This window comes from Xenopus tropicalis, chromosome 3 (genome assembly GCF_000004195.4).
Source record: "Xenopus tropicalis strain Nigerian chromosome 3, UCB_Xtro_10.0, whole genome shotgun sequence".
Classification (NCBI taxonomy): domain Eukaryota; kingdom Metazoa; phylum Chordata; class Amphibia; order Anura; family Pipidae; genus Xenopus; species Xenopus tropicalis.
Genome location: NC_030679.2, coordinates 85,767,041 through 85,793,447, shown reverse-complemented (window position 1 = coordinate 85,793,447; position 26,407 = coordinate 85,767,041). Strand labels below are relative to the sequence as shown.

The following is a 26,407-nucleotide window of genomic DNA, read 5'->3' as shown; positions in this document are numbered from 1 at the left end:
TTTTCTTTTTTTTATAGAACAACAATCGGAAATCATTATCTCGAAGAATTTCACTATCATAATAGTGTCTGTAAATATGGCGACCACAAGATGGAGCTGGATCAATATAGTCACCCAGATTGCATTTGTAACCACAGTATCGGCCCTCACCAGGCAAAGCATTCAGACAAAGTTGAACTTTACCAGTTTTTATGCGCAGCACTCAGACTGGACATTCAACCATTTAGTAGTTGATGTAAGAAGTGGACATATTTATTTAGGAGCAGTTAACAGAATCTACAAGCTTTCTGAAGACTTAAAAATCTTAGTGACTCACCAGACAGGACCATCTGAGGACAACCCAAAGTGTTACCCTCCAAGCATAGTACAACCTTGTAATGATCAGTTGGTGCTAACTAACAATATCAATAAAATGCTGCTGATAGACTACAAAGAAAATCGGTTAATTGCATGTGGGAGTCTTTATCAAGGTATTTGCAAACTTCTTAGGCTCGATGATCTATTCAAACTTGGTGAACCTTCTCATAAGAAAGAGCATTATCTATCTGGAGTAAATGAGAGTGGCTCTGTTTTTGGAGTCATTGTTTCTCACAATAACCTTGATGACAAGCTCTTTATTGCCACATCCGTGGATGGGAAACCAGAATACTTTCCAACTATTTCTAGCAGGAAGTTAACCAAGGATTCAGAGGCCGATGGAATGTTTGCCTATGTTTTTCATGATGAGTTTGTTGCTTCAATGATAAAGATCCCATCTGACACTTTCACCATCATTCCAGACTTTGACATCTACTATATTTATGGATTCAATAGTGGCAATTATGTCTACTTCTTGACTCTTCAGCCTGAGATGACATTCCCACCTGGTTCTGCCACAAAGGAGCAAGTGTATACATCTAAATTAGTTCGCCTGTGCAAAGAAGACACTGCTTTTAACTCTTATGTTGAGGTTCCTATTGGTTGTGAGAAAAATGGAGTGGAATACAGGCTTTTACAAGCTGCTTACTTGTCCAAAGCAGGGTCTATACTGGCAAAGTCTTTGGGAATTAAACCTGGGGATGATATTTTATTTACTATCTTTTCCAAAGGTCAGAAAAGAAAATTAAATTCGCTGGATGAGTCGGCTTTGTGTGTGTTTGTTCTCAAAGATATTAACAACCGCATTAAAGAGAGACTTCAGTCTTGCTACAAGGGAGAAGGCACTTTAGATCTTGCATGGCTAAAGGTGAAGGATATTCCCTGTGGCAATGCGGTAAGATATGGATTTTACTTAAATGTGATTTTAAGGCAAAATTAATTTAGACAAAGGAGAAAAAACCGTTAGGAGAACAAGTAAGGTTTTGTTGCTTATTGCAATAATATTAGTATTATTTCTATCATTACATGACTGCATAAAGGTACAAGACTGCAGGCCTTAATATAGGTTTTGGTGTAAAAAAATCTCCAAAGAACAGAACAGGGGTAATTTAACTAAATGGGCAGTATACCCCCTTGTTCAATGTGAGTTCAATAAAAAAGGGCTTGTGCTGGGCATAACTTCATTGAGCCCATGTTGATAATGGGGATATGATGTTCTTAGTATGATTTTATTTGATGAAAACCTAAACAAATAGTGGACACAATGGTTAGGCCTTTTGGTACAAAAATACCCAGTCATATTTTTCTGTGTACCCTACACTGACCATATATTACCTACTTGCTGGGCATAATAGTAAAATTTCTTTTTTATATGTTGTAAAGATCTGTTACAGCAAGAACACACAACTTATGGTCCTACCACAATGAAAATACAACCACACCTTTGATCAGTTTTCGGACATGTCTAGTTTTTGAACATTACCTAGGCAATAATTGCAAATACTCACAAAATGAAACTGTCCCTGGATATCAGGAAAGCTGGCAGCAAAGGCAAAACATATTCTGTTACAAGATCCATAAGGCAGGGAAAGAAATGATTCACTGGATGAGTGAGTAAAATAACACCAATCCCAAGAGGGAGAAGAGGTAATGAGTAGATTTATAGATTGCTCGTCTCTGTCAGTAAAGGGGTAACTTACATTTCAGTAAAAGCTGTGCTGTACTTATTGGATCTTTTTGTGTATTCTTTCTGCTATCAGCCCCATTACCTGTGGTTCACGTGTCACTCCTAAGCCATCAAGGTTACATCAAACCAAAGATGTGGTAAAGATTTCTGTCCATACACTTCAAGTGCTAATAATGGAGGAATAAACCAAGCACTACTTTGATAATGGCAATTTCAAAACAGCACAGAATCCACTAAAAATGTTAATATTTCTCTCTGGTTAGACACTGATGCACTTCTAATGACAGGAAGCTGAATGCAGACAATGATTATAATGGCCCATAATGTAGTGTAAGTGGAAAGCAAAAGAGCCTGACATGAAAAAGTGTTCAAATTAGGTTTGACGTGATTCTGCAAAACATATTACTTCTTGTTTAACTCTTTTTTTTTTTTTTTTTCTGAGCCAGGTGGATTTTAAAATAGTTCTTGGGCAATGTGTTAGTTATAAGACCTGTGAACAGAAGCATTTGATTAGCGTGATTTGAATCTGGCCGTAGGAACTATGTGACGACATTAGAGTTGCATTTATACAACGGCTGGAATAATATATAGAGACCAGTGGACAATCACTGACAACCCTAAACTAATTAGTTATAAGAGAAATCTAAAACCATTTTCTCTGTATAGCTGGCAAAATGTAGTATTAATTCCTGGGCTTTTACCTTTTGTAACTGGTCATTTGCAGTAAGCAGTAGGCTAAAAGCATTTGTTATAATATTTATAATAAAAGGGTTTGTTATAATATTTTTTGGCTTCTCTTGCATGTGCATTTTCAGTGAATTTTTAGTTTAGCTATCTATTTCAATTTTACCGTATTTATAATGCCCAAGCTGAACAAATAGAATTTTACACCTTGTTGATATTTTCGTTAAAACGCTATTGATGTTGTAGCAGCGGCTTTTAGCACTCTACATTTGTAACTTTACTGGGACAGAATGGTGACATAATTGGAAGTTAAGATGCAGGTTCACCTACAATTTGTGACATACTTCTGGGATGTTTCAATACTTCACATTGGACTAAATATAGTTAGAGGCAAATATTCACAGGAATTGTACGCATTTTGGCAGTTACAGAGGCCTTATGCTGGCAGTTGCTATGATGTCTCCATCCTCTATGATGATTCCTTGCAGACATTGTATTTCAACGCTTTTGTTACCATCAGCTTTTGCCAAAACACACCAAACTATTAAGAAAGACCCACCTAATTAATGTTAAATCTGTCAGTTGAATAATATAGATTTATAAGGACATGGTTTCCCATGTAAAATGTCAAGCAGAAAACATTTTCTTATGTAAAAATTAGCATTGTACATGAAAGGGAATTTGCAAACTGAACTGAAAATGTCAGTATCGGTCGCCAACCAAATTATGTAAAAAATGTAACAAAAATAATGCACTTTGGAACATCAAACCAATAAAAGCCTCTTAATTGGTTTGAAATAAATAATCAGGCTAATAGTGATACATTCACTCACATTTCAGTTGCTTTCTTGATTATGGCTGAGATTTATTAATGCTTAAAATTGTGCAAAAAGTAAGAAAAAAATGCATGGGCATATTTTTTTTTTTATTAAGCAATTTTCTTGCATTATTTAACTAAGCCGCTGACATCAATTCTGTCCAGAGGTGCACACCAGCAATTCTTTTATTGAGTTATATGAGACTTCCCAAGCTGGGTTAGTAAATCCATTCAATAGACTGCAACTGGAAAATTTTTTAGGTGTCTTCTTACTCGACAAAATTTTTGTGTGAAAAACATAGATATGGCAAAATGAGCGCTTTCATGAAAAACCTACACAAGATTTAAACCCTTTGTTTGCTTGTGTAGATCCTACATCTTTGCATAGGACTAGGCAGTCCTTAATGTAGTTAGTAGTTTATTTTTTTTAACCTTTTTTTTGTATCGGATCTGCACTGACTTGCACTGCTTTGCTTTCTCTTATTTATCCTTGTTAATCAGTATAAACCCATTCATATTACTTCCTAGAGTCTTAACTGGATGTGTGAGAAATCAGAAGGACCCATCAGGAGTATAAATAGCACAGGCAAGCCAATGATTTAACTCTTCTGTCACAGGATAGGTCAGTGATGAGTGCAGTACATGCTCTGCTATTGCAAAATGATTAAATATGTAACATCTGGATAATCTCTTCATCTCCTGCTCTCACTGGGCCTCTAAATTGGTTCCCCAGCAAGCCATCTGTAATTCTTCCAACCAAGATTATATATTGTTCCTACTTCAAATCCATGCACGACTAATATTCATGCTTTGACAGATCTCAGTCAGATTATTATTTTTTAGGACTCATTAATGCCTTGCCTATACAATAAGCAGTGAAAGTAGTATTAATACAAATAAGAAACTTCACAGGAAAAGCCAACCAGGGACTGAGAAAGACTGGGGATTTAGCTACTGTCATGCAGTTGTAGCACACACATTATTTATGTATACTACTTTGCCTTGGCCCCACATGCACCATTTTAGAGGTTACCTTAACTACTTGTTAGTTTAGAATTTGCAAAATATAAAAGTCTAAAGCTGGTCACACATGGACAGATTTTACCTGCCAATAGGGCTCCTTCAGTCCATGTCAGCAGCTTTTCTGCTCGTATATGGGCATTCTGATGGGTCTACCTGACTGATATCTGGCCAAAAATCGCACAGGCTCATTGATTCAGTCCTTGTCCCAATATGTATCTGTTGCCAGGATTATTTGGCCCTAAGGCTAAATGCTTGGATCAGACCAATATGTCCACCTAGAGCAATACAGGGGGCTTTTTTGTAGACCTTGCCAAATGAGTGGATCTTTCAATGTCTGGCCAGCTTTATTGTGGTTTAGCCAAAATCTCATTAATAACTGGGTTATTCTGCCACTAATACAGAAAAAGGTGTAAAAACAGCAGAAACTAGAGGTACCGAGATGGCAATGAACAGAATTTTTTTTCTTGAATTTATAGGGACTCTTAACTATACAGCTTGCACTAAACAGTAAAATTTGCTTGAGTTTTTTTCAGTACTGTCATCACTTGCTCCTAGGCAAGAATCGAATGAAAGATTAACTTGAGAATCTGGCTGCCAGCAAATTTACCTGTTGCAAGGAAGATGCTGACAGCTCAGTTAAGTTTGCTGGCCCAGAGCCAGTGTGGGATATTGTCAGAGGATGGATAGGCTTTGTGCAAAGGAGTTTGTATATACTGTAGCCAGTCACCCCTATTCCTTTTCACCAGCATTGATATTATAGCTCGGCTACTGGTCTTCCCTAAACAAAGAAATTATATTTTTTTAAATTTGTAACTTGCTGTAATATTGTATTAGAAAAATATATCCAGGGTATAAGTAAAATATTAGTTTCTAGATCCTTCTGTGTTAAATGGCCAGCATTCAACAAATACACTACTTTATATGAATGGAACTATAATGTATCTTAGAAGGGCTAATTTAGTAATAGGCAAAATACACGAATGCATTTGATAATAGCAAGCAAGCATTCAGCATTTACCTTTGATCAGACTACTGTATTTATAGGAAGAAAATGAAAGCAATGGGTCTGATTCTTAGCTATGTTTCCTATCTCTATCTATCTATCATCTATCTATCATCTATCTATCATCTATCTATCATCTATCTATCTATCTATCATCTATCTATCTATCTCTATCTATCTATCTATCTCTATCTATCATCATTAAGCTGCCTCTCTTGTTTCCTAATTGACCCATCTACTACTCTTTTAAGGGCGAAGACACACACACTACTTAGTAGCAGCTACTTGTCACGGTTACTAAAGCTAGAAAATACGCTGACGCAGACTATACTGAAAATTGCCCCTGCTAAAACACACGTAAAGACAGTTATCAGTAAATGATCAGCATTGTCTATTTCTGTAGCCATGACAAGTAGCTGCTAGTAGTAGCTCTTTACCCTAAAACCTGGGCTACATGGACCCTTTGTAGGTTGTTGGAAAGTAGATACAACTAAACAATGCTTGGTATATCCATCATGTTTTCATTATATGTAAATGTGTTCTGTAATGGTATGCTATTATTCCATACTGTATATTTACACTTGCATGTCTATGCTTATCTCAGTCACTTAACTAATGAATCTGGTTAAGGGGGGCCTGAAAAATGTAACATAAGAGTGGTTTTTGGACATTGTATTTTATACTACTGTATACTACCTTTCAAGTAACTTTTCAAAATATAATTTTTTTTGTTTTTTTCGCCATTGCTCATAATCAATATAAGCCCAGATTGCTGCCTAAATATAACTATAGCTCAGCTTTAGCCAAAACCTTGATATTAAACATTCATTTTGCGTGTTTTTTCTCTTAAATGGTTTAGCTAAATATTACAGGTAGTAGTTTGGGATTTTGACTGTTACCTTCACTTTAGCAAGCGACCTTTGGTTACTGGTTAAATCCATGGTGTGCATGGGTTTAAGCCATAAACGGAGTTAAAATAAAGTATCTTTTTTCAAATAACATGCTCAAGTAACATTACTTTGATAGTTACTGTTTAACCCTGTATGCCTGCAAAATAGGGGCCTTACTTTCTCACCAAAAGCTATATGAAGCATAAATCTTTACTGACTATACGGTAAAAAAAGAAATAGAGATAGTTACTAAAAGTGCTCCATGAGCAGTTAGGAAAATAGGAAATTGTCCTGCCAAACAGAGAAAGTTATATAATATAATTTAGCAGGGAGTTGTATTTTTATATGAGAAGGTGACACCTTCCAGCTTGCTAACAGTATTCTCTAATAATGCCTTGTCCAAGTGAATCACGCACCGGTCAAAAATGGTATGACTGTTATAATAAAAGTGCACAGTTCCTATTTTTCTAGGAAGGGATCAGGTTTTGACAATTAAATTACTATACTCAAGCCTTTACTGTTTTCGAGACTGCTGCAGAAATGTAGTACGGCTGCTGAATAAACGAATGGTAAAGGGAAGTTAGCAAAGGACGTGGTCAGAAAATAACTGAATTGAAAAGATGTACTGATGGGTTGACAAAGGGGAATGGTTGAAAATACTATTGATAAAAGAAAAATTAGAGCAAAAACATATAAATGTATGCTCTTCAGAAAGTAGCTTTGACCCAGCTTGATGTTTTAAATCCATTAGTTAAAGTTGTACAGTCACAACTATATCCCTCATCCCCCTTTACAGGAATGCAGTACCTCGCATTGTTATGGATTTTGTTGTGGTGCTGGAGAAACACTGTTGCATTTTTATATAATCAAATCCAAATGAATACAATGTATTACTATCTGGTGCACTGGAATATAATTATTCTTGGGACTGCAGACAGCTATTGTAGTGGAGTAGTGCTTCCATAGAATTGTACCAGATACAGTAGCTTCATTTTACACCCCTTGAAACATAATTTCCTGAAAATCTTTTGAGGGAAGTTTAAATTGTAAACATAAAAAAATGAACACAAAAATTTTACAATGTAGTATCCACTCCGTTACATTGTAAATTTTAATTGTGCCCTGCTCGTAGGACATTAAAGTTTTATAAACACACTGCCCAATGGCACAAACTGTAAAATTTACCTCTTTCACCTGGTGAATGAGTTGCTAGCATGTTTCCAAAGATACAATATAATAGATTTGCACAAAGGGAAAATTGTATCTATATAGCATATTTTTCCTTTAACAACTTTTATTACATTCCCCATTCAATAAAAAAAAATGAAATTTGAAATAAAAAATATTGGCAACTAAGACCTGGTGAGCTTCTGTAAAAGTGAACAAGAGTTGTGGTTTTAAAACTAAAGCTAATATATAAATTGAAGTCTTTCTAAAAAGTTAAAGATTTGGTACAATGTGCTTTCCATGACAATATTATTTTTTTCCCACAAACTACTGCAAGAATTTTTTTTTTTGTGATTGAATTTCAAAAAGACCTTAATGTTCAAAATTGATCACTCAGCCTATAAGGGGCAGATTTATCAAAATATGACTTTAGAGCCTGTACATAAAAACTCACCCACGTTATATTCATTCCTGGATTGGATTTTTAGAAGCATATTTATCAATGGGTGAATGTGGAATATGGGCAAGGTTTTATATATTAAGCTCTCAACTCACATTTTAGAAGTGGAAGAGTTCCAGGGAGAGTTTGTGTGAATTCTAGGGATGGGTTGCTGTTCTAGTAAAATGTTATGTTTGAATGAAGTATGGCGGAGCAGGTCAGTAGAAGTGGACAATGAGTGTTTTGATGTGTACTTGGAGAAAAGTGGATAGCAAAACAGAACTAAAAGCCCACAGGCACAGGTGCAAAATTTACAACTGGACCCAATTATAATGCAAGACCTGCCAAGGCACACCAACCGCCATCACCTTGCCAATATTACATTCTGCCCCTGGTGCTCCTGGACCCTGTGGTGGGGTGAATGTGCCCTGGTGCAAATACACACCCTGCTGCCCCCCTCTTTAATTGTGCTACTGGTTCAGATATATAGGGTGAGGTAGGTTTTAATTTTAGTAGTTTAAATGCTATCCTGAATGCTAGTTGAAGCCAGTGTAGGGACCGACAGATTGGCATGGTAAAGGAAGAGCAGATATTGAAGTGTATGAGCTTGGCTGCTGCACTTATTATGTGCTGGACTGGTGATAATGTCAGGAACTCCCTGGTTTATAATTGGCCAGTTCCCCTTGGTTGAGCCACAGGAACCTTTTATGGTTTAGGTCTGGTAGTTCCTACAAATGTGCTGGCACAATGTGGCAATTTAAAGCAGGGAAACATACTTGTACTAATAACCACATGGGGTATCCCTGCTTTAAATTGCCACGTTGTGCCAGTGCATTTTTTGGAACTACAGTGTTGAATGAGGATGGGGGGGGGGGGCAATCCTTCTTTTTACATTGAGCACCGGGAAAATCTTTTGGGAAGGCCAGGGTGTGCGGGTGAGTGATTTTCTATAGATTAGGTCTGGTAGTTACATCAGTGACTTTTTCCCATTGCCTCTGTATTCTGTGGCTCACACTGCCTGTGCCCCAGCTACAGGCTATAGCCCAAATAAGGGGCTATTAAAGCCTGTTTCTGACAGTCTCTGGAGTGAGAAGGTAAGTCAGTTGAGTTGAATTAATTTTGTATGATGCATTATTGCACTGTAAAAATTCACATTTTGCTCTTATTATTAAACTCATCTTATAATTTTTTAGTACAGAAGATTTACTTTTGTTTTGAATTTTGGTTTTGATTTATAGATGATTAATGAGCTAGAAAAACCACTGGACAAAGACTGAAAAACAAGTTGGCAAATAAATATTCATTTTATAACTCACCTAATTGTTGACAGAAGAATGATTTACTATGTACTGTAAATATAAACAAGGGAATCTGAGCAAAATGTGAAAAAAAACTCTGTTTTGAATAATAATGGCTATATTAGTTTAAAAATATTGTCTCTCATTTCCTTCATATATAAAGTAGGGCCTATGAGTCCTCAAAATCCAATAAAATACAGCTTCTGTGTATCAGTTCTTCGCTAGCCCTATCAGATGTTCTACAACCAGAAAAAATCCAGTTTTCGCTGTTATCAATCCAGCCAGAGCTCTGAGCTGTAAATACCTTTTTATCCATATCAGCCCAGGAAAAATGTTTATATTTCAAGATGAAGCAGCCTTGTGAGGGTCAAAAGCAAGTCAGATATAGACCAATGGGATTCCTGGAATACTCTAAGCACTAAGATTTTATACAATGGGTAGGTATTTTCATATGACTTGAAGCTAAGAAGACAGCAAAGGGACTTCTTGTAATTATAACGGGGCTCTTAGGTTATTCAAATCTGACTTTAGGTTAAATTGTACATTCCCAGTAGCTGCAGCTGAAAATGACCAGAAGTAATTTATCTTGCATCATACTGTAGATAGGTTTAAGTGGTAATTACCAGTCACGTGTGTACATTGATGCTCAGTGGCATCCCCAATGCACACTGAAATCAGCTCTAAATATTCTTCTTGTGAAAGAAAGATGACTTCAATAACTGCTTCTTCATACATTACATAATGCCTTTATTGCACATAGAGCTAAAATTTACTTTTAAAATGTTTTACCAGAGAGGATGCCACTACAGTTATGGGACCTGTTATCCAGAATGCTCAGGACCTGGGGTTTTCCAGATAAGGGGTATTAACATAATTTGGACCGCCATACTTAGTTTACCAAGAAATCATTAAATAAACCTCATAGGATCGTTCTGCTATGAATAAGAATTAATTATATCTTAGTTGGGATCAAGTACATGGTACGGTTTTATTTTTATTATAGAGAAAAAGGAAATCATTTTTTAAACTCTGAATTATTTGATTAAAATGCAGTCTTTCTGGATAATGGATCCCATACCTGTTTTGGTAAACTAATAAACACAAAATGATAAATATATGTACACCTGCGTGTTAGGGGGAGGATTTAAAAATAGGTTTGTGGATTGTTACTTTAGCACATTTTTTTTTAGAGCAGCATTAACATTAACAACTGCTATGAATATGGTATAAATATTGGGCCAAATGATTGTGCATAAAAATAGTTATTTTTGTATTACTGGATTAAAAAGTACTTTCAAAGTCACCAAGCCAACTAAATACTTCAACCTGGCAATAGGGGTTAGACTTGTTAGACTTGTCATGTTCACAGAACCCCAACTCCTAATGATGATATAGTACATTGAACATTCAATGCTTTTGTACCATTGTTGACTCTTTCCACAAAGTCTTTTCAATTGTACTGCTGATTTGGAGAAAAGAAAGTCAGGAGATGATGGGCCAGATGTCTGCATTAAAATGGCACCCATTTTTAACAAGTTTTATTTATAATTTTGTATATAAAACATACCAGCAGGAAGAGATGGGGGGGAGGTGATTGGAAAAGGAGGGTTGGGTACAATGTATGCAAAAGCCAGAGTCTAAAGCAATCCAATACATTACACAACTTGACAATGGTTACATTATACCAAGGTGCAGTATATAGTGATGAGCAAAATTTTTCCGCAGTTATGGATTAGCAGCAAAATTCTGCATTTCTCCATTAACACATTTTTTTCATGAAACGGGCGCAAAAATTCATCACAATAATAATTCAGTGAGTAAGGATATAGGTGCAGTTGCATCAAAAAAGTCATGTGGTAGCATCTCGTGAAACTTTCAGCAGTTTTGCAAAGTTTTTACCGAAACGAAATGGGATAGATTCACTCATTACTAGCAGTATACATTAGCCATGATATGAGAGCATCATTGATAAAGCAGCCCATGTTTTTTCATACTTCGGGGCATACTCTTGCCGAATAGGTTAGATGTGTAGGTACTGTAGGTGTTGCTATATAAGACCCTACCAAAACTTCAAAGAGGCTGCACACATCAATTTTTTTTTTCTTATGTAAAATAACAGAGGATCTCCAGAGACACACAAGGAGATTAGACACCCAGCGATTAATCTCCTCTAGTGGTGGCAACTAATCTCCACTGAATGCTTTCCTACCGGGGCAAATGTAAATCACCGTTAGGAAAATGCATCACTTCAGCTTTCCAAACAGTTGTGACAAAACCTTGTGAGTATATGTAAGTGAAGCTGGTAGCAAAGAAAAGATTGGCTATGAAGCGTCAGTTTTGGTATTACTATTTTATATTGCTTATCTTTATATTCAGGCACGCCAATTAATCTCTAGCAATGGGATAGCAGTTAAAATACCATGTCTGAAAGCTGCACAACAAATTGTAAATGATTCAATAACTGCAAAATGGTGAAGGCCAATTACAAATTGTTTTGGGATACTGTTGTCTGCAACATATTAAAAGTTAATTTCAAGGTGAATGACCTTTAAAAATAGATATTCACATGGCACAGTCAGGCTGCTGTGTTTATTTCTGTATGTGTGCAGCTACAGAAAAATAAATAAATTACTCTGTCTGCACTTTTCACCCTTTATAACTCTTTCATGACAGATTTAAACTGTGGCATCCTTCGCTGTATACACAAAAGAGAATTTCGATTGTTTGTCACATCATAATGATTATTTCTACCTGCTACACAGATTATGTCATACATTGATGCACAGTGGTGTAGCTTTCTTTCCTTTGTAACTCATTGGCTCACCATGTTGATGAAACAGGACATGGTCTGTTCTATAGGTAGAAACAAGTGATGAATCACTGACAGTATTAATGAGTGTCAGTTACACTGAGAGGCAGTTACTATTATGGCACATGACCAGACAGCCGTACCTTTATAAGATGTATATAGTATTACACTATGCATAGTGGAGGGCACACAGGCGCAGGCTTTCCTTTTCAAGTTGGACCCACTTAGAATTGACTTGCACTTTATAAATCCCACATAGTGCTGCAGCTTGTACACAGTTTGCTAACACAGGTGTTAATTGGTTTTGATAGTGGTAAACTGCTGCAAGTTCCATTGCATGCTATTATAAAGGTTAGTTGTATGTATTAAGGGTAAAAAAATATGGCGATGTTGCATGTGTTTTTGCACTTTGAACAGCAACTTAAAACCACAGTTGAGAAGCACCATTTTTTCCCAGTATTCAAATGTGACAGAAAATGTAGGACTTGCTGGTAGATACACACTATTGGCTAAGTTGTCTGCAGTGAATGTAATGGAAACTGGATTTAACAGATGCTCAATGGCAGATATTAAGACCACCTCCTGTGCCTAACTTTATAACCGATTCACATCTATGGCTTAGGTATGGTAGGTACAACCAAGTTGACTCTCAAGATTAAATAATGGACAGAAAAGTGAACTTGGTTGTGTTGCTTCCATCAAACACAATTCAAATGTTTCCAGGTTTCGTCTATATGGAAATGTTGGGGTTGTATTTGCAGCTGTTCTTTTTGCTGGGCGTATACAGTACCTATGCCAGAGGGAGAACTATATTGTACAGACTTCCCTGTGTCTGGCAAAGGTACAGTGTTTACCACTTGCCAATGTTTTATTGACTTTCCGGTGACAATGATATAATTATCATTATTGGATTACAGCCAAGCACCATCATATTTAGAGGTGCTTAGTTTTTCCTTTATATAAACATTTTCCCCCGACAATACAGTTCTTTGACTGGTACTGGGGCCATTAATCCTTTGATGTTATGTGAGAGACAACACTTTAGGGAAAGATTTGCTAAGGTAAGATAATAAAATATGCATGCAAATACAAGAGAGGAACATTTGTTCACTCATAAATGATTGATGGTATTTACTATACATGATTTAAAAATGTGGGTTGTTTATCTAGTCCTGTAAGGCAAATCATTGGGCAGTAGAATTTAAGTACCTGAACAAAATGATGCATATTTACACGCAACAGCTGAAACACATAAATGCTCATTCTTATATTGTTTGATGTGTCTATTTTATCTGCTTTTTTGGGCCAAAAGGGAGCTCAGAACTCGTATGCAAGCCAAATGGCATATCTTATATTTAGTATTCTCCATATCCTGTGCCTTGTTTTATGTTCAGGATAGATTTATTGCTCTAATATTTATTTCCCTTACAAATATTGGCCTTTATTATCTGCATCTATCTCATGATTACATGACCCTTGCTTTACTTGTAATTCATTCACAGACAGTCTACGATCCTCATTTCTCCAGAGACAGAAAATATTCTAGCACATGTATATTGTTTATGTATTATGAAAATATGAGTTTAGTATGGATGTGAGAAAGTGACCAAATTATACCTGCTGGACAGGAGAAATTTAAGAGGGTCTTTAGAATATTTGTATCCTTGTGATGGCCCACCAGCTTTATTGTTCAGTTCCAATTTAATTATAATTTATTTAAATAGTGTAGATGTATTTCACTGCAGTTTGTAGACACTATATATAATATATACCAGTCCCTGCCCCAGTGAAGCTTACAATCTAATCAAATGTCCTTGTTTGCACCATTGTTTTGTTTTTTTCTGTACTAATGGGAAACATGAATCATATTGAGAATAAAATGCCTGCTTTGTGAATACAGAAATCAAAAATTCAAAACACAGCAGCATTTGTTCATTCTAATACCAGAAACATTGTACAGATACTTTAATAATGGGTGGTCTTGTTTAACATCATTTATTCCTGCTAATGAGGGATTGACATGTAATGACTGAGCTGATTGATAGTGGAGGTCAACCAAGTCATATAACTTGATTAGTGCAGCCAACACTAATTCTAATTATTTCCCTGAGGGCTTGTGTTTTATGTCACAGATATAACAATAGAAAAATGCCAAAAAAACGGATTATTCCAATCTGGAGCTTGGAGACATTAATTTAATAATCAGATGACTCAGCCGCTTCTGGTTTCTCTTTTCAAAATCATTTCTTAAGATGATCATTTAAGGAAGTGATGACATTCTTGCAAAGATGCTAAAAGGAAATAGCTATTTTCTGAGAATGGGTTATCTTTGTGTTAAGGTACAAACTCCATATTTTTTTATTTAGCCATGTAATTGTCAGATGTCCTACTTTAGCTCTACAGATATCCAAATTATGGAACTAAAAATAGCTATACTAATTCCTTAATCATGATTATACAACTATTAGTGTCCGACTCCATTCGCATATATATATATATATATATATATAAACAAGTAATGATCAAATGATTAATAGTGTTGACTTGAAAAACACCCTTAGATTTGACTGTGTTTGGCAAAGTTTAATGCATTTTTCAGTGAAGCAGAAAGGGACAGATTCACTCATCACTAATGATGAACTCTTTTTATCTTGCAGAGTCTGCATCTGCCATCACTTGTCTAATGTATGTATAACAATTGGTATAGTGCTACTAGGATACGCATCACTGTACAATATAAAAAGTTTCAAGAATTGTAATAAATAATTATAACAATAAAGTGGCATGTGGTAAGAGGCAAAGAAGGGCAGAGGTCCCTACCCTGTAGAGCTTACAAACTATACAATCTATGTATGCCTAGAAACTTCTCTTCACAGAGAGACAAAATTGCTACTGGGACTTAATTTAATGAGGCATGTATGTATGTATATATGTATGTATGTATATATAACATTATATGTTGTTCATATATTTTTCGAATGTGAATGCACAATTTAAAGTGCATAATGTGCTACAGACAATGCTTCAGGCCCTTCAAGCTACTTACTTTGCCTATGGCGCTTAATATATCTTTACATTTGCATTGGAATTTGAAGTGCTAGAGGATTTCCAGTGTGCACCCCAAAAAAAGTGTTTTTCTGATGTGTAACACTCTGCTTCCATTTGCCAAACCACTTTGTCTCTAAGTGGTTAATATAAGATGCCTTATTAATACAAAATGGTTATAGAACCCTAATTATGTAGTATGGGGGCAGGCCTTTTGGTGGAGGATTATACAGTTGCTCCTCTAATAGGAGGCACTGCAATTTTTTTTTAGATCATGTTCACTCCTTGATAACCTCTGCCTAAGGCCTAGTGGTAGGGTTTCTACCTGGTTAGTATTTTACTAGCAAAGTCAGTAAAAGAAAGTTAACACATATAGTATGGCCAACATTTTCTCATTGATAGCTGGCATCTCTACAAGTCAGGCATTTTGTGCATTAGTTATTCTGTTTTTAGGTCCTAAAAACCCCTTGTGAATGGGTTGTGTTGGGTGAGCACTGGGAATTGTTTAGCAGGGTGATAATGATGGAATAGTATACATGTACGACATCTATTATCCAGAATGCTTCGCACCTGGGGTTTTCCTGGATAAACCCAATATGATTGTTTTGCCACCAACATGGATTCTTGCAACTTAGACTAAAGAAAAAGCTGCTTTTACATTATAAAAGGAAAAATTGGAATTATTTGCTATGGAAGGTACCTTCCCATAATTCAGAGAATTTTGGATAATTGGTTTCTGAATAAGGGAATCCCATACTTGTACAATATACTTACAATGAGTGCAAAGTTTAAGCTCAAGTCAACAGATCAGTAGGAATCATATTCTCATTTGCTGATGTGACTAGTTTGCTGGAGTACCTTTTTATTGTATTACCCTGTAAGAATGTTTCAGCCAAGAGCTACATGCCCAGAGCTGATTTATCATGACTTGTTCATGTTAATTAAAACATTAAACTTTACTGGCACTTTTTTAGATTTAACAGTTCGCAAATTGTTCCTGCTCAGAAAGATATTGTCCCAACCCTTCTTCTCTGCCTGATATTTGAATCAGGGAGTACGAACCTGGGAGAGTATTTGTGGTTGTGCTGCTCTATAGATAAGGAATATGTTTGGCTGCTTTGAGCACTCAAACACATTCTTCCTGTTGTTTTTAATAAATAAATTGGTTAAAACAGCGGTGCACATGGTGCACAGGTTAGCATTGCTGGTTTTTGGCAATAAATGGCACTATCTTCATAGAATGTAAAGGTTCCCCCCAAATTTGTGTGGGTTTTCTTCTATAGGTTAATTGAGTCCTGGCCCATGTATGCAATATGGAATTAGATTGTAGGCTACATGATTAATACATAGAAACACTAATGTATTTAATAAAATCTTATAGTAGTGCAATAGTCTTTTCCATACATGTTGGGTGGGAAGGTGTTCCTTATTATAACCATTGGGTTTTTTCTGTGCCTATTGGAGTTTATCTGGCCCCAACTTTACTTTTGTAAACAATGTGTTACAATGTGTTTTGCATTGCCAAAATGTTTAAATGCAAGAGACTAGAAAGTTAGAAAGTATAAAATCAGGAATAGCGCACAAAGTACCAGCCTAATAACAAAGCATCTTTATGTTGTTCCATATAATTACACTGTTACTTTAGTACTATTATGTTATTGAACTGCACCATGTGATAAGACTGTAGGCTGAATTGCTAGCGCCTGTGAATTCCTACCATGGTTAACTGCAAAACAGTTTGTGGTTAACCATGGAATGAAAATGCTCTGCTTATAAAAAGCTAGTGCAACCTAATGAAGACAAAAAAATGCAGTCATCTTTATGTTTTTGTCAGAAATGGATCAAATGAGAGCCTTTCAGACAAGAACAGAGGACAGGTGCTTTGTATATGCCATATCAGAGGCTAAAGAAAGATGAAAGTGTTATTATTTGTACATTTTTCAGGGGCATTAAGGAGCTGGATAATAAAGCACTTCAGTCATTTTCTCTTAAACAGAATGTCTGCATTTGATTTATGGCAAGAATCATCAAGACACAATGCATGTAGATTATTGTTTGCAGAATGCTGGCAATATGCGTACAACCTTCATAATACTTACAGCTTTCATAATACACAGCAAAGGGAGCTGCAAAATAAAATAGAATTTGTGTGACTATAACAGTTATAATGAATAAAATTAAAGACACAACCCCAAAATGATCTACAAGGCGAAAGCCCCCCAAAAATACATTGTAGTTGGGTACTTTGTTTTACGTGGGATCTGTCAAGATTTTGATATATTTTAAACATGGGCCATTCTATGATAAACTGGTATCTTCCAATAGACTGATGTGCAGGTTGGAGAGCACTTCAAGCTGCATGTCATTTGTGGGGGGGATTGATACTTTGCTTGAATGTGATTTGAATTAAAATATAGCTTTAATTGTTTTGCCATTTGCAGTTACACTTCTTATTTACTTGGGCAAAGTCCTGTCTTTTCTTTAGGGAGGAATGAACAATGCCACTATGGAATCTGTTCACATAAAATGTAAACAAACAACTCTTAACCAGTTTATTTATATTTTTTAAATATTTCTTATATAATTTGTATTTCCTAAGGCTTATGTGTTTAAGCGGATACATTATGTATAGTTATATAAGTATATAAGTACAAGGACAATCTGTTTGCATTATCCTACATGAAATAGTTTTTTCTCTGTATCCAGATGATTGTATTTCTACTAGAGATTATTTAAAAACGAGGTCAGCAAACGTAAGAAATTATTTATGCATCTTGTTGACTTTTATTTGTTATTGTTCCTTGGAAAACATTTTTACTCTGCCTAGTATTCTGGCTACGCGGTTTTAGAAGAATACAGTGGAATTTGTTGTGCATTCAGGTAAAGCTGCTGCAATTAGTTGGAGAGGATGATGCTAATATTAATTATATATGTCAGTGATATGCAGCATCACTTCTGGCCATTTTTGCTGTGTTAGACAGGGTATGAATAGGGTATTCATTAAAATTAACTTTCCTTTAACCTCAAACACAATTATTTCAAAACCTTTGTCTCTAATGGACTTAAGCAATGGCAGAATAAGGTCAGACAAATAGCAGCATTGCCTAAGCAAATTATTTGCATAGCAACATTTATATCTATCCCATACAGACTAATTACTACTTTACCAGAAAGAAACCTTTTGTACAGATAGAACAAAATATGATCAATAGTTTTATTTATTTATGGTTTTATAGCCAAAAGTGGCAATTTGAACAAAAGTGGGGAAAAAACATTTTGCAACAATTTGTTTTCCACAACAAGTGTGTGCCATAGCCCATAATGTCAGTGAGGGGGTTTTGCATGCTTTGCATTAGTTCAAAAAGCAATATATCCAATTGCTCCTTAAAGTCAATAAAAACATATTTTTTTGTCTGATATTTCATGTGATGAATTTTATTTTAACATTCAGTTATCAACTTTTCTTTCCAACTTTTTCTTTGCAAAGACTGTGTGTTATTCTAAATGACACTCTAAATGAGACTCTGTTCTAAGTTGTTCCATATCAGAAGTTCTAATTTGCTTGATGTACATTACTGCTTTCCTGTTGCTCATCCTGTATAGCTGACTTAAGGCTTCCCTTGGCAGGAGTTGAACCAGTAAAGTGTAAGACATTTATCAAAGGTGCCTGAGACTGCAAAGTGAGCTGGATTGCAATGCAACTTTGTACAGAACAACATTAATATTTTGGGTTGTGTCTTCAGCAGAAGCATTGTTAGTATTCTGCCCTCGAAGTCTGCCATCCCACAAGCTTTCCTCCAGCCTTTTGATTTATTTACTTCCTGAAATCAAATGACAGCAGAATCCCGAAAGACAAAATGCACTTCATCCCTAACACCTTCGCAGCACAATCCAGACTGTAAATTCAGCTTTGTTCTTAGTTTCATTGGGAGTGGCCTGTCTCTGCTTAAAAGTGCTGTGATAGATCCACGTCCCATAAGGCAGAGCTGAAGTACAGTTTATTTTTAAATGTATGTGTGTTTGTGGGTGGGGGAAGCGCATTGCAGGGAATGATTACATATAGGGGACCAGAATAAAAAGGCAGAGCATGCATTCTAAACAATGTCTGTTGCTGAATTTCCCTGATTTCCAAAACCTGTTGTTTTCATTATTCATCTCTGGTATTGTCCCAGTTTTTAAAACTGCACACCAGCACGTGCATCCTTTATAAATAAGATTCACTCTTTAAGTACTTGTTCTCAATGCATGTTAACACATTATACCATGAATTTATAAAAGGACATATCATATTTAAGATTGCCTTATACTTATATTGTGTGTGATGCTTTATGTACATTTAGGGCTATTGCATTCTAGAAGCTCGGAACCCCCACGAAGAGCAATGAAAATGCAAAGTATTATTTTGGATCTTCTCTCCTTAACAAAATATAGAAGTGTAACATGTTGCTTTGAACCTGTGACTCTTAGCTAAAAGTGTAAGACAATAATCCAAAAACCTTAACCCTTAGCGGCAGATATATCAAAATGCAAGATTAGAGCTCACTGCAGAATAATTTACACACATTCTATTCATTCCTATGGATTTTTTAGTGTGTATTTATCAAACGGTAAACTCTAACTTTCAACTATTGATAAATGCATTGACAATCGCAGAGGAATGAATAGAACATGGGTGAGTTTTTCTGTAGTGGTCTAATCTCAAACTTTGTTAAATCTGCCCCTTAGAGTAAGCCTCATAAGGAACTAGTATTAAAGGCTACCTTTCTGGAGAATACAGGGGGTACTGTAATAAAATGTGCTAAGTTTGATATAGGACTTGTTACACCTATAGCAACCACAAGTAGCATATTCTGGTGTGTCCTGCGTTGGGTCGGGTATCCAAAGGTAGCTGTGGGTTACCTGCAGAAAACAGGTAACCTGTGGCTTGCAGGTAGGACTTGCAGATAAGGGTGTGGGTGCAGGTACCAATATAAGCAAAGTTTACTCCTGGCAGTCAGTGAGTAAGGCAGCTTTGCATTGGGTGGGGTTGTGGGTCCTAAAGGGGAAAAATGCAGGTTACAGGTGTGGGTGTTGGTCTCCTTTTGTGTCCAGGTTTGAAAAACTGGACCTGTGCAGGACCCTATAATGGTTGCCTGTTTGAAAGAAAGAAGAAGAAGAAGCAGCAAAAGTGCATGCAAAGAGACGCTTACTCTTTGTACTCTTTGCCTTTTTGCCCTATTTTTTTTTAAATAAGCCCATTTAACTTGGGTCATTGATAGTGAGCATTTTTTAGAGCATTTTTTTTGGCCAGGCATAGATGTGCTAGAAAATTCAGCATCTTTCCATTGGCAAATTGTTTTGTGAAACTGTCTTAAAAAATTTGCTGCGCCAAAAATTTGCAGTGAGGAAAAAGTGGCGATAGTCACGCATGTCAAGGAAGACATGCGGTAGCCACATTTGGCAAATTTTTCAGCTGGTTTGCTTATGACTAGGCACTGAAAGAGCATTGTAAATGCAAATGATCAAATATATACAGTATGTGACATGATAAGCTTGGTTATATTCTCAGTGTACTTGTGTGATATCTACATATTATTTCTAGGGTGCACAGAAATGAGTTATTCCTAGTTACTGCTGCCAAGTCTATTCCCTGTGCCAGAGAACTCTGGCTATAGAGGCTATTCAACAGTATTATGTTGCATTTTATGCCCATGATTTAATCAGCACCAGCTGCCTAATTGTACCTGATTCTGCTGGTTTGTAGGATGTTAGTAGAGCTCAGTTTGCTTCTGTTTAATGAGCTTCAGTGTTTGGGGCCTTTACTAATTGAACCACTGCACTGTATGTGTTCCCCTTTGGTTGGTTGGGAGCCTCCATTTTCTTCTGAAAGAAACTTTGAATTTTTATTGGTAATGTTTGTAGCAGATGGGAAATTCATGATGCAGTTGTTTTATGTATACATTTAGATGGTATTTCTACTGCACATATAAATGACTATACATAACTCAGCCAAGAGCTGCTGTAATGAAGATGTCTATCTTTTCTGCATCTTATTTTGCTAGATAGCTTCATAAAATAGCAATCCTTCAGGATTTTATTTTCACATGTACACACATTTATTTCTGAATTGCCTTATATGTCCTAAAAAAGCACACACACACATAGATGTATGCTTATAGTATAAATATATATTAATACAAGTGGGGTGACCTGATTACTGTGCATGTGTATTTACCTTTTGTTCAGGTATGTAACATAAACCAAGATTACACCAAGATTAGGGATGCACCGAATCCCGGATTCAGTTCAGGATTCGGACCGAATCCAGCCTTTTTTCAAAAGTATTCGGTTTTGGCCGAATCCTTGCTCTACGCCGAACCGAATCTGAATTAGCATAAATTAGCATATGCTAATTGGAATCCAGAAGGGTTAAATGTTAGGGGGAAAATGTTTGCAGTGCGCGGCGAAAATTACCCCTTTCTGATCCTGATTAGCATATGCTAATTAGGATTTAGATTTGGTTTGGGATTTGGCCGGATCCAATCAAGGGTTCGGTGCATCCCTAACCAAGGTATACATCCCCCTGGATATATTATCAAAAATGCTTGGGAACTGGGTATTTACAAATAACGTGTTTCTATAATTTGGATCACTATATCTTAAAGAAATACTGTCATGGGAAAACCTGTTCTTTTCAAAACACATCAGGTAATAGAGCTTTTTCAGCAGAATCCTGCATTGAAATCCATTTTTAAAACCACAGACAGGTTTTTTTATTTAACTTTAAAATTTCAAATGGGGCTAGCCATATTCTTCATTTCCCAGGGTGCCACAGCAATGTGACGTGTGCTCTGATAAACTTCAATCACACTTAACTGCTGAGTTGCAAGTCGCCCTCCTCCCAGCAGCCAATCAGCAGAACAATGGGAAGGGAGCAAGATAGCAGCTCCCAGTAGATATCAGAATAGCACTCAATAGTAAGAAATCCAAGTCCAATTTAGGACTCCTCCAGTTACATGGGAGTAGGAGAAACAATAGGTTACCTGAAAGCAGTTCTAATGTGTAGCGCTGGCTCTTTCTGAAAGCTCAGACTCAGGTACAATGCACTGAGATGGCGCCTACACACCAATATTACAGCTAAAAAAATACATTTGTTGGTTCAAGAATAACATTTTAAATGGCAGAGTAACTTTCAGTCCATACTTAAAAACAGCCTACATTGTGTTTATAATACAGATTGTACATACCAAAATGTGTGCTATTTGTCTAAAGATATCATATTTTTAAGGCCATTTGGTAAATTGCTGACAATTATATGTTATGTGATTAATTATGTTTGGTGGATGAAACTCTGTGTGGATTGTGAGATGATTGAGCACAATGAAAAACTGTGGTAACCAGTGACCAGCATGGAACTACAGGGGCATGTGAACCCCTCCCCCCACACACACACAAAAATCTAATCAGTTTACAGCCTCTTTGAAAACCTTTTAGTGGCAGGTATTTAAAGGTTTATTTATAGTAAGGTTGCAGTATCCCCTTAATGAGATATTTACTTTGGCTGTTGGCAACTGAGCATGCTCAGTTCTTCTCAGCTCAGATTACTATACATGCCCTCCAGTCTAGTAACCAATACAAAAAATGGCATTGTTGGTACCCATAGAAACTCTACTCTAGCAGTCTGCTCCTATTTTTCCTAACATCAGTTTAACTATGACATCATTTTTTATCAAAGTAAGTTCTGCCTGTGTAAGCCTGCATTCATAATTGCATGAACTTTTTAGCACATGTGGCTGGGTGAAAGCTGCTATTTTTTTTTTTTTTTTAAGAAAATGTGGAGCTGGCAAACTGAGGGGATATACTGTATGCAGTACAAATTCTGCCATTTGGGTAGGGGGGGAGATGTGCACAACATATATACATGGTAGTAAAATGTAGGCTTTACATGTCCTTTAATAATCATACCAGCCCTCAGGACATGATCTTACCAATGCAAACTGTCCAGTCACATGTAGGCTAAATATTATTAATATAAGACTAACCACCATATGTAATAACATACAAAGTTTTCACAGGTGCAGTAACCCAAAGCAACTAGTAAGATGCACGATGTAAGGTGTTGAACCGGTCACCAGTAACTACCTACTGACTGGTTGCTATACATAATTAAACCTGTAGCAAACTTTGCCCCTCTTATTACCTTCATAACCCCATGATTATCATTTTGAAACCACCAGTAGAATAACTAGGAACTTGGCTCATGTGTGGCGAGCATTAAACTTCAAATAGCTTTTTATGTAAACAAACAGCCTATCTCCTGCTCACTCGTTTGTGGAATAATTGACATGTTTTCTGTTTTCACTGTGGTTAGAATGCACATATTAAACAGTGTTGCTTTTGCAGAACTATAGTAGGACTCATTATGTAAAACGCTTGGTTTTCTCGTTTGCACATGGATATACATGCTCATTTTGTATATAAGACAAATATTATTTTAGATGATCCATTCTTAATGTTAAACACAGTGAAATTTTACATTGTTTACAACTACTCATAGACAAGTAAAATCAATAAGACTTTATCATTTTATTCAGATGATGACATACAGATTAGTACAGTATATTTGTTGTTACACAATACTTTTAGTCGACTGTGTGTTTAAAGTAGTGATATGCTTTTAGCACTAAGTAGTGCAAGAGCCTTAATATTTAGTTTTTTTTTTTCCCCAACAGCTCATAACCATTGCTGATGATTTCTGTGGCTTGGACATGAATGCACCACTGGGAGTATCAGAAATGGTTCGAGGCCTTCCTGTCTTTACAGAAGACCGAGATAGAATGACTTCTGTGATTGCTTATGTCTACAAGAATCACTCACTGGCATTTGTGGGGACCAAGAGTGGCAAACTGAAGAAGGTAGGGTTCAGTATTTTTTGTTTTCTTGTGTTTATGTTCTTAGAATATTCTTGTCAAAATTAACTTTTTTCATTCTTTTTACCTTGCATTCTAAAAATTCTGTGAAGATGTAAATTAAATATATTGCAATATATTGCTACACTTCCATTGTTGTCAGTTATCTTATTACCCTCCTTCCTATGGTTTTATAACCCCATTACTTTTTGTAAGTTGCCTAATGAAGTTTGCGGATGGGACAACTTAAAATGGCCAGTGATGGCCATTAAGTTTGTTAATATCCTGTATGAATAAATACCATTAGACCATGCCATCAGAAAAATAATGATAACTGTGGGAGTTATTATTTCTAATATGGCCTCTGCAAAGATTAAATGAAATTCTTATTTCTGACACTAATCAAGATCTTTCAGCATTTGTTCTAATGCTGTTGAGGCATCCCCAACACTGCAAAAGTAGTGAATGTTTTTAATCCCCATCCATTTTTCATTTTTTCCTATAGAATATACAGCTGTACAGATATAGCCATGGGCTATAAATCTTTTGGGAGTTCATAAGGTTCAAGCTTATCTCTAGCCATCAGATTCCATTAAGACCTCAAGATCAATAGCCTAACAATAGCATTTCACACATACAATTTAAGATAACACTGTGGCTTAAGTGGCTTTTCTCCAGTTAAAAGACTGAGATAACCATTGATGTATGGGCATGGTTGCACAGTATTTGGGGTTCTAAGAACTGAGCTTCAAACTGGCTCTTCATTTAATTTTGTTAATTCATGGCAAATTCATTCTAAAAAATGTTTTTTATATAAATAATTCATTTGTCCAGTAATTCATAATGTTCTATTTAGGTTTTGAGAGATATTGCCTTTTTATGGTATTGTCCATTTTTCCTTAAGGACATATATTTTCAAAATTTAAAGCAGGTGGACTAATGAGCTGGTAACACTGATTGTATGGAAACAAGTAGTAGTAGGGCTTTTCACATAGCATTGATGTGATAGTACAGTTTGAACAGAAGTAGCACAGTGAATGGTCAGGGAATACTGTGTAAGCAATGATCAATCACTTTGTTCTACATTGAGCTCCAGCTACAACTTGAATGCACAGCCATTTTATAATTGCCTTCTGAGCACTAGAGCAGGAATCAATCAAAATAAAGCTTTGACAAGAGTAACAATCAATTAGAATAAAGCCAGGCATTCAAATCTGTTACTGAGGGAAGACTTAGAATAATATCAGAAATCTTTTCTAGAAACGCAGGAATAATCCAGATTATCTATCTATCTATCTATCTATCTATCTATCTATCTATCTATCTATCTATCTATCTATCTAATCTTAGATGCCACAGACTGTTAATTTAAAAGTCTTATTAATTAAAGACTGTAAAGATTTGAGAATGTGTTAATAGTTCCTTTCAGATTTAACAATGATCAGAATTGGTAATTAATCAATGAATTACTCATTTAGAATGTGCTTTGCTGAGCTGTGCTAACTACTGACATGCATAGAAAATTAATGTGTTTGACTGACACTTAAAATTACTCTTCAAAATAGTAATTTACATCGAAAGTTACCTATAGGTCATGTTGATGGTATTTTGCCGATAGACCTGTAATTTTTACTTGACGTTCTTAAGTCTCTCTGTTTGCCAACCTGGCTGTCCCTTCTTTAGCTGTTAGCTGCACAAATATGGCAGCCCCCTCATAGACAAACATGGGGGATCTGATGGATAATGTAAAAGAACTGGGCAAATACTTTTATGGCAAAATAAAAATAGCATACAAAGACAATGTTATGATAGATTTTTTAAAAAGTTTTAACTTTTATTGTCAATATATCTTTAAATCAGTTAAGCGCACTGTGATAAATCATCTATTTGTTCTGATCATTAACATTCTTCTGCCTGCAGGAAAACTCTCAGCTCTCGGATCATTAGGCTCCACCAAGATGACTACCAATAACTCTTACCTTGAAATAGTTGTTTAATAACATTGTTTTGCCCAACTGTTGTGCTTAAATGCAAGGACAGCGAATTGCAAACCGTTAAAGCTTTCCGGGTTAAGGGCCAGGCTTAATTTTTTTGGACAAAACATTGCATGTTATAGGCAGAAGTGCTTCCTCTGAAATGTTCTCTTCTGAGCTGGCACTGTATTAGGTGTTCCATAAAGCAGAGGCAGAGCTAATTCATATATAGTCAGACCATTTGTGTAACATATATTGTCTCATAGCTGAAGAATTGACAATAACATTTTGTAAGTGGGGTGGTTAGGATTGTTCCAGATTGGCAGG

At 36.0% G+C, this 26,407-nt stretch overlaps 1 protein-coding gene across 2 annotated transcripts in view; it reads left to right on the top strand.

Moving 5' to 3' along the window:
• plxna4 (plexin A4) overlaps window positions 1–26,407 on the top strand; it is a 423,718-nt gene that overhangs the window by 51,400 nt on the left and 345,911 nt on the right. For both annotated transcript variants that reach the window (XM_002931848.5, XM_031899073.1), the window contains exons 2-3: window positions 18–1,252; window positions 23,931–24,113. In XM_002931848.5, the coding sequence (XP_002931894.3) occupies window positions 77–1,252; window positions 23,931–24,113 (1,359 nt within the window). In that variant the 5' untranslated portion in view covers window positions 18–76. The remainder of the gene's footprint in view (window positions 1–17; window positions 1,253–23,930; window positions 24,114–26,407) is intronic.